Source organism: Gavialis gangeticus, unplaced genomic scaffold, assembly GCF_001723915.1.
Source record: "Gavialis gangeticus isolate Ggan-Ray unplaced genomic scaffold, GavGan_comp1, whole genome shotgun sequence".
Taxonomy (NCBI): domain Eukaryota; kingdom Metazoa; phylum Chordata; order Crocodylia; family Gavialidae; genus Gavialis; species Gavialis gangeticus.
In genome coordinates this window covers 139179994-139189656 of record NW_017729032.1, presented here as the reverse complement: position 1 = coordinate 139189656, position 9663 = coordinate 139179994, and the positions used below count along the sequence as shown (strand labels likewise).

Genomic DNA, 9663 nt, shown 5'->3' with positions numbered 1-9663 from the left:
TTCCGATATGATGCATAGACATTGATTTAGGAAAAAAAAAAAAAAAAATCAAGAATTAAATTCCTTAAATCCAATCTTGCTTCAAAAACTCGAGAGATATTATATCTGCAGTTACCATATTGTGTGATCTACTTCCTAGGACCCAACCAAAGAAATTTTCTTTGAGTCCACGACAAATGTACACCAGTTTTCCTAATTCCTTTTTAGAGCTCAGTATACTAAGAAGAAATGCTCACCCTGAATAACAACTGGAAATAGCCATTTTAACAACTTTTTATAAAACACATGTGAAATGTTTCAAGCCATCTGAAATGACGTTCATGAAAACAAAAAAAGAAAGAAATATCTTACTTAGTCATTTACAAACATCTGCCTCTGAGGCTAGGGACAGATATTCAAAAAGCCCAAACCTGAACTGATTCAATCTTTGTAGGTTAGTCTAACCTGCATAGGCTGAGCTGCTTTTCAACTGAACAGACATTCATTTTTCATTCCAGAAATGCAGGCACATGCCTGCAGTGGCTCAGGCTAGAAGCCAGTAGGCACTGCAGCAAGCCCTCCCTTCACCTCCTCAGCAGCTGCAAGGCTAGAGGGAAGCTGACTTGGTGGGGTGTGGTCAGGCACTGACAGGCTGTTAAGTATGATTGGGGAGGGGTTTAAACCCCCAACATGGCCTGTAAGGACCCCAGCCAGGGTGTGCCTGGAGGAGGAGGGGGGAAGCAGCCCTTACCAGGCTTGTCCCCAAGGCCAGACATGGGCCCAGGCAGTGTCTTGGGCAAAGGGAGGCAGGGAGGGGAATTAAACTCTCCTGTCTCCCCTCACAGGCATGGGGACCCCAGCCAGGGTCTGCCTGGCTTTCTCTACTGTTCATGTGGCAGGGCACCTGGCCAGAGCCAGCCAACATGGCCATGCCATCCACCCAGGGCTGAGGCTGGGGTTGTGGGGCTGAGCCGGGTCAGGCCAACATGTGGGCACTACTGAGGGCGGACATGGAGGGGCCAGCCTAAGCTGGGCCACGGGAGCTGGGCCCTTCCCAGCAGGCTGCAGCTCGGGCTGGAGTTGTGGGAGCTGTGCAGCTAAATTGTTCCCAGCTCCGCATGCCCAGGCCAGGTGGGCCTGTCAGGGAGCTGCAGCTGACTGGGTAGGGTCTGGCAGGGCTGGTCCCGGCTGGGCCACAGGGGCAGGGCCCTTCCCAGCCAGCTGCAGCTCTGTGACAGCTCAGCCCAGCAACATGCCCAGGTTTATCTTAAACCAGTTTCAGCCATTTTGAAACTGGTTTATGTGCAATGAACTTATATTTGTGTGTAACTTATGTCCCTAGCCCATGACACTGCTCTGACCCATACCTAACTCTCCAAGTGTTTTGGCTGTTTCTTTGTTTTTAAACAAGACAAATATTTCTATTGGTTGTCTTAAATTTACTTGCTGGTTCTCTATTTTCCATGGTTCTTCTGTGTGTTTTTAGCTTAGCTTGGCACATGAAAATTAACCTAAAGCAGCTCGCTGTTCTCCAAAACCCTCTTCAAAAACACTTCAAAACATTTCAACCATGCCTCCTCCTCCAAGACTTTTGCACCATCTCAGATTCATACTTTTACCAAACTGTAAGTCTTAACTGTTCTGTTTGTGCTCAAACTTCATTTAAATTCCTACTTTCTGTATGGTTGTAAAGCACCAACCATAATCTATGGTTATTCATTAAGACAGAGATCTTAAAGGAAATCTTCATAGGTGGTTAGACATTAGGTGGTAAAAATAAAGAAATATTATGGAATTATGATCAACAGCAAAAGTTAAAGAATCTATTCAGTTCTTGTCAGCAGTGTTTAAAAAGCAAGTTAATAAAACTCATGGCACTACTCCATTATTGTAGTCTATGCAAACTGCTCAAAATAAAATGCAATATCCATAGCTCAGTTTTTGATTTACAGAACAAGCAACCAAGCAGCAGAAACAGTACAAAATGAGGTCAATAAAAGAAAGCAAGCCATGCAAGTAAAAGCTGGTAGCTAGACAACAGAAAATTAGAACGTATTTCTGAAAGTATAGTTGAGTGGTTTTCTTTTTGTTTTCCTCCATTCCTTTATTAATTTGTAGTGACTATTGTCAGCAACAAGTTGTAAAACACCCCATGCAGAGAGCTTCCACGTAGGCTGACAGAATTCCATACAAGACAGACACACTTAGAGAATTGGGGAAAATATTTCATTGACAGGTAGGAGAGAATGATGCTTCCCACACCTCATATAAGCAGGATAGTTAAGCTGCTCCTAATACCAATTTCGTCAAAAGACACTTCTTGCAGAAGGTACTTTCAGAGATACTTTGCTTGTTTTGTTTCGCATGAAGAAAACAGTTACCCAGTTAATCAGTTACCTCAAGTTCAAGGTATCAGTAGTACAAATTCTTATTTCAGAGTACATTCATACAGTACAGTTTGTGGTTTCATAAAGTGTACACATGCTCCTCTATGAAGCTAAGAAGTTTTACAGTTAACAGAATTTGAGCAATAGTATTTTTCAAATACTGTTTTGGGGATCTGTGGAAAGACAGGAGATAAAAAAAAAATTTCACATTTAGTTCAGTAACCTTAATAAAATGAAAACCAAATCAGACTCCTTCAAGCCTGCCTGGCTCGCAGCACACTACAAGAGAGCAGAAAAGCAGCTGCCACCAGTGGGCAACAAGGGAAGCCCCAGGGGATGGGGAGCCAAGCCTGGTGCTGACAGCTCTGTCTCCACCACATGCTTGCCCAGTGGGGCTGCAGCTGAGTCTGCGCTTGTTCCTGCTCCTGTTGCTACTTCCACCCCACCTGCCTGTCCTATACCTTTCCAGCACAGCTGCAGCCCAGCCCATGCTGGCTCCTGCCCCACCTGCCTGTTCTGTGGCTGCCCAGCAGGAGTTTATGAGCAGCAGAGCTCCTTCACCACCCCCCTCTCCATCCATGCCCTCCCCCACTTAGCCATGCATGAGCAGAACCAGCTGTAGAGTCCCTTGAGCAGTTAATGCCACCACCAACGGTGCACAGCGGCTGTACCGGAGCCATGAGGAACCACCAAAAGCATGTGAATGTGCTCTGGTAGCTTAGCACAGGGGGCTGCTGTGTGCATATGGAAGAAAAACCATTTCTACAACTGTATGGCATTCCATATAGCCAACTAAAAAGCTTACACAGCATTGGGCTGAATTAGGTTCAAGAGTAATTAAACACACACATTTATGATAATTCTTGGGACTGCCCTGATACTTTACTGCTCTGTTATGGCAAATGTCACTTTTTCAAAGCTATATGCATCTCTACGTAATCAACCCACGTGATATCAGAATACAGGCTTTTTATTTGAAGAGTAATGAGAAAATTTTTTAGCGATTGACTACATGATTGATTAATGATCCATCTGCACATCAATTTAATCAAGGGCATAGACCTGAATTACCATCAAGTACAGTTCCTTACTCATCTCAAGTTAGCCATCTCTTAAAATAAAAATCCATAAATCTTTTCACTGTACTAGACATGGCACTGCATACATGAAATGAAAGATCTGTACCTTGTATCAAGATCATCTTTCAGACTTTTTTTTCCTTATGCAATAGACATGCATGCCATCAAATACTGTTTATCTTTTATACAGTAGAAATCTTTTATTTCCTATCATACAGTGGGACCCAAAAAAAGGATGGTTCTCCTACTTCAAAGAATTTACTGTCTCCTCCTCCAAATATTTTTGAAGGAAAAAAGATTGGATAAACTTCCAAGGAAATAGAGAAATATTTCTAAATTTTAAATTATGTGAAATTAGAAGTCTCAAACAAAAACCCACAGATTTAAAAAGCCCACAAGTCCAGGTGGCAGTCCTATTTCTCTTTGTAGGTATTCAACTATGTTTCATCACAGAGGTGGTTGGTTTTACTTATACACTAATTATACTTTCATCCACTACTGAACCGGCATTCAGAAAAGGCAACAATTTAATCCCGTATAATTAGGGACCTAGTCAAATCTCGATTGTGCAGATTTTGCCCGATTTCACAATTTCTGTGATCTCCTCAGAAAAGAAAGCCAATCCTCCCCACCGCCCCCAAAAATTACTAAAAATAAATACTGGTTCCCTAGTGGGAGCTAATAGTTCTCCACGCAGCATGGCATGAAGGGGGCTACCAGCACAAAGACGAACAGGCAAAACGGCTGACACCCCTACCCCTCACCGCTGATTTGCTGAGAGGGCTCCCTGTCATGTGCCCCCACCCCTCTCCACTAATCAGCAACAAGGAGCAGAGACGTACAACGGACAGCTCAGACAAATCAGCAAAGGATAGCACCATATAACAGACAGCCCTTTCCAATCAGTGGCAGGGGCAGGTCCACTGTAAGCCCATGAAAATGGAGGCTAGCCCCACAATCTGCCTGCTAAACTGGCCAACCACTTCTTCCAGTTGGGTAGACCCCTACATATAATCCAATATTTTTCAACACTTTTTTCCAACTCTTATCCTCTTTTGCAGTAAATCCCACTGCTACTGCACACAAGTAGTGCTATAAGATCAGATCCAAACACTGTCTGATATTGGAGTCTACTCTGATGGCTAAATTTAACTCAAACATCAAATTAGTACACCTTTTGTATTTTCTAAAACTTTTCCCAAATGTAAGGAATTAAGCATAAAAGTATGTCTTTATTTTGTATTACTCAAGTTTGTCATAAACATAGGCTATAAACAGACTGAAGAGATGTGCTTAATCAAATCCAACCTTCAGTAAATGCATTGCAGAATCCCTCAAAGCAGTACAAACTGATAATGCGCACAGTTCTCAGTGCAAAGAATAGCCAAGGTAAAGGCAGTTGGAGCATTTTCAACTAATCTCTCTTCTTAGATATGTTTGTTGATGCCAAACTAGTCGGTAAAGATGAATTGTTGTGACAGGAAAATTTCTGAGGCTTATGCTGAGAACTGGTCACAAAAGACACCCTAATCAAAAACTTGACCATTCCAATTAGGTGGAGGGGCAAAGGAAAAAAAGTTCAAACACATGCATAATTCAAGAATTCTACTTTTGGGGGCAGAGCAGTTGGAGAGAAACTTTTGAAATATCTATTTCAATGGGAAAGAAACATATACAAAACTTCAAAAGGTTTATTGTTCTCCGGACAGCTCAAATCCAAACCTTACCACAAATAATTTAGAGTGCGACTATTTTAGTTCATTTGCTCTCCATCAATCACTTTTCATATACGCTTAAGACGACATTTCTAAACGGAGGAAAAACAACAATAAGAAATTGACTGTTACGTTCTAATCTCAGGTTCTACAGCAGTTCCTAGTCAGAAGATGCCAATCACAAGCACTATCTGTGCCTACAGATGTGTAGGGAGGCTGCTCTGATATACTGTAATTAATCGAGTCTGCTCCAACACGCTGTAATCAAGTCTGCTAGAGTGTGCTAACAAGCACGCTCCAACAGCCTCCTCAGCGTGCGTGTACGTCTCCCGCTTCAAAATGGCGGCAGGGGTGCTTTAAGTAAAGCTCATTGAATGAGCTTTAGTTAAAGTGCTCCTGTTGCCATTTTGAAGCATGGGGACACTAATACACAAGACACTGAGGGCGTTTTAATTAGTGTAGCTCTCAGAGCCACACTAATTAAACACCTCCACTCCCAGAGCACATGTAAAAACCACCTGTGTGTGTACTCAAAACACTTTATTTCTGTATTATATGCAGAGAACAAAATGTTCAGAGAACTGACCAGGTATTAAGTAATAATAATAAAAACAGAAGAAAGAGAACAGGATATTTCATGAACTGCCTGTTGGTGCAGTAGTAATTTCTTAAAAAGTTGAAGAATGCCTAGAGAGTTTTCCAGGAAATCTGAGTAGTAAGCAGTACAAATCAACCTGAGACACCACCAAGTTCAGTAATCTGTAGTTCTAGGCAGAAGAAGCAAGAGATGTAACTAAATGTATTTATGTCAAAATAGTGATCGTCTACATATGCACTCCTTTCTCTCTCAATTTCTTGAATGATGCACTCAATGCAGTTAATCTGAAAAAGGTATATTAATCATTCATAAGCATTACAGATTTATATGGCAAGGACAAGTCCTTAGTTCATTAGCATTAGGAAGTATACCAAGTTATTTCCATCTGCATTTGAAAGCAAAGAATTACAAAAAAAAAAAACTCACCATTTGACTTTATTTCTCGTACATAGTTACTTGGAAACCATCCTGTTTTGCCACTGTGAGTCCCTTCCCACCAGCCTCCTTCTTCTACTCTTGTAACATGAATAATATCTCCTTTTGAAAATGAAAGTTCATCTTCATTTGTCTGTTGAAAATTAAATTTTGCTCTCACCACCAGTTGATGGTTGCTGTTATCTGTCATGTCCTAATACGTGAGAATATAAATAAAAGACAAAAATTAGACATAGTGAAGTAAAAGTTACATTAATCAACGTTTTTACAAGTTCTAATAAAATAAAATCAATGTTCACCCCAAAACGCAAGAACTGATTTATCTGATCATATTTCTATGATTTATGTCCACCAGCCTAGACCAGCATTTCTCAACCCATGGGTCATGACCAAGAAGTAGGTCGCAAGAATATATGAAAGGGTCACAAACAAACTTTAAGTGAATCAAGCAACTTTAAAAATGGATTCTCCTTTAAAGGAGAAAAATGTGGGAAACCATACATTTCCCCTTGCAGGCTGGCAGAGTTCCAGCCTGCAAAGGGCTGCTTGGGGGTGGAGGGAGTGGGAGGAGGGCAATCAGGCAGGGGGTGCCATGTGCATGCGCACACACATACATGCACATGGCAGCCACACAGCATGGAGAACAGCTCTCGCAGTTCCCCACAGGTAAGCCTATGGGGCAAGGGGAGAGGCACAGGTGATATGTTGAGGGAGGCATGGTAGGGACACATGTTCCTGTAGATTTGTGCACTCACAGCAGGCACAGGGCTGTAGTCTAACTGGACTGGCACAGGCAGGAGCTGCCTCCTCAGCCCAAAGGGCAAAACCCAGAGTGGCAGAGTGGGCCAGTGAGACTCATTGCTGCTGTCACTGTGATCCCTGTGCCAGCTGCGCTGCCAGCAGCTTGAGGAGCAATGGATTGGGGTGGGGGCAGAGGCTGCATTTCCCTCACCTCCTCCCACTGCCACTCCCACTTTATTCCAGCCAGACTCCTGTAAATCAGAAAGGGCCAATACAGCTAAAATGAGAATAAATTTATGTTCTCCAAAGCCTCAGTTCTCTATAAATAGCAGAAATGGTAGCTGCCAAAGGCACTTCTGAAGAAACAACCAGCTTTACGTAAATGTTTTTTTCCCCCAAGACAGATTCTGGGTTTGGGAGACAGGGATGATGGGGGACAGGGGAGAAGGAACCAGAAACCTAATGCTGGATCCTTGTCAGAGCTTGCAGTTCAAACTTCCTTCTGTAAATGGTTCATATTAGACAATTCTGCTCTGGGCAGGCTGGATTAGACAGTGACTAAGTTGAGGAAAATCATGGCAATCCTGCCAAGTAGGAGGAAAAAAAAAACACGTTTCATGAAAATAGACTTTGGCTCCTTACATGTGTTAAAAAAAAAAAACAAAGAACAGCACTTTAAACTCAGCACATTCCCACACTGAGCCCATCGCATGCCCAGACAAGGCATCACATTAGCTGGATCCAGCTCACCCAACACCTCTATAGATCAGGCGCTTTAGTGGGGCTTGTCTGCTTTTAACTAATAGCCAACTGAATTAGCTTTAGACAAAAGTGCCAAAAAGCCCACTGAAGTGCCTGATCTATACAGATGCTGCAGAGCCAAATCGAACTAACGCACTGTTTCTTCTGGTAAAGCGTAGGTTTGATTTTATTTTGTTTTTTTAATGTCTGTAAACAGCCTTTGATAACACACATTTTCTCCAAATGTAAGAGCAGTAGTTGCAAATGTATTTTTGAACAGCCATAGTGTGTTTGACTGCATTAGGAGTCTGTAACGAAGATTATATAATATGGTAAACAGCCAAACATTAGATGCTTAGGATGATAAATTCTTGGGATCTCTCCTTTGATTCTTTTTCCCTCCACTGTCTGAGGATACGGGGGGAAAACAATCCTCCCTGTCATTTTTTCTGTATAATGGAACAGTATCTTCAGCAGCTTGGATACAGTAGGTCTTGGATTTTAGTTTAAGAATCAGTTGCAGTAACATTTTTCCTTCTGAAGATGTTTGTAATTCTTATTGTGTCTGTTATATGTTCAACCAAGCATCTTGCATTAAAATCAGTGCTGACTGTTCACATTCCCATTTTATTTGCATCTTGTTTCCTTTGAAGCATCTAACAGCAAAGGTGCTATGCAACTTGCCCAGAGGCTATACCCTTGCCCCACACACAGATCCAGGGGGTACACACCCCCCATGGCTCCCCCGGAAGTACACGCAGAGGCAGGAGGTAGTTTTCTAGACATTTCTATAAAACTTTATTTCCCAAAAAGCTAAAAGTAATTGAGGGGGTTTTGTAAGATTAAAGTTTCATTTTCGGCCTAAATGTATCATCAACTCACTTTCAAACATTGTGCAATGTGGTACAAAGGCTTTATCTACATCATGTTTGAGGAACTAGTTACTGATGATTTATTCTGGCTATCCAAAACAAGTGCAGATAAAACCCATACACCACAGTACACCATGATCTAACGATATCATGAATCTGCAAACCACTACAAAATAAAAAAATCCCAGATTTTATTTAGTACTAAGCAGCATATAAGTAGTGTTCCACATTCTCAGTTTTTACCTGTTTTCACTGATAAATTCCCTGCAGTTTTTTTTAAGTCATTCAGTTTTTACTGATTTATACCCATTTTTCCATTCAAATCCCTGTTAACCATCATGAGTGGGGAATGGCTCATTCCCACTCATGATGGTTAACAGGGATTTGAATGGAAAAATGGGTGGTGCTGGTTACCTGAAGCACAGGTTTCCAACCGGACGTAAGAGGGTGGCAACAGCTGTTGCATACAGAGCAGGGAAGCAGGAGGGTGGCAGCAGCTGTATGGGGACTGGGGGAGGGTTGCCTGGGGGTGCAGGGCTCCCAGCTCCAACCCTGGGTGGGGGAGGTCCAAGCTGCACCCTGGCAGCTCCAGCTTCAGCCCTGCCCCGGGCACTGGAAGCTGTGAGCCCTGGTGGCGGGGGCCAGGCGGGAGAGCCTGGCCCCACTCCCTGCAGCAGGAACTGCACCCAGCTGCTCCATGTGGGTCCACAGGGCTGGACCCACTGCCTTGGGGTGCAGGGCTCCCAGCTCTGGCCCTGAATAGGGCAGGAGGTGCCAGTGCCAGGTTCCCCCCCACCACATCCAGGCACATGCCACTCCTGCCTCCCCCCAAATGCCAAGGCAACCCAGCAGCAGGCTGATGAAGCAGGGGGGAGGGGCGTGAATACAGTCAGGGAAGGAAGGCAGGGCCTGGCGCCATGTGCTTCCTGCTGCTGTTCCAGGGGCATGTGCCCATTTTGGGGGGGGGGGGCATAGCAGCAAGAGCTGTGCTTCCCCGCCCCGCACCCACTGACAGCTCCTCCCTGCTTTGCTCCCTGCTCCAGCCCTGGGAACGGCTCTTCCCCAACCCCTCCTTCTTCCCCTACACCAGCCAGTGCACTCAGGCTGCAGTGGTTA

General features: G+C 43.6%; 1 protein-coding gene across 3 annotated transcripts in view; it reads right to left on the bottom strand.

Moving 5' to 3' along the window:
- The window catches only part of ARHGEF7 (Rho guanine nucleotide exchange factor 7), a 264001-nt gene that overhangs the window by 140156 nt on the left and 114182 nt on the right, over nucleotides 1-9663 (bottom strand). For all 3 annotated transcript variants that reach the window (XR_002098888.1, XM_019524331.1, XM_019524330.1), the window contains exon 5: nucleotides 6185-6386. Coding sequence is in view for 2 of the 3 variants with exons in the window: in XM_019524331.1 (XP_019379876.1) it covers nucleotides 6185-6386 (202 nt within the window). In the remaining variant the exon portion in view is untranslated. The remainder of the gene's footprint in view (nucleotides 1-6184; nucleotides 6387-9663) is intronic.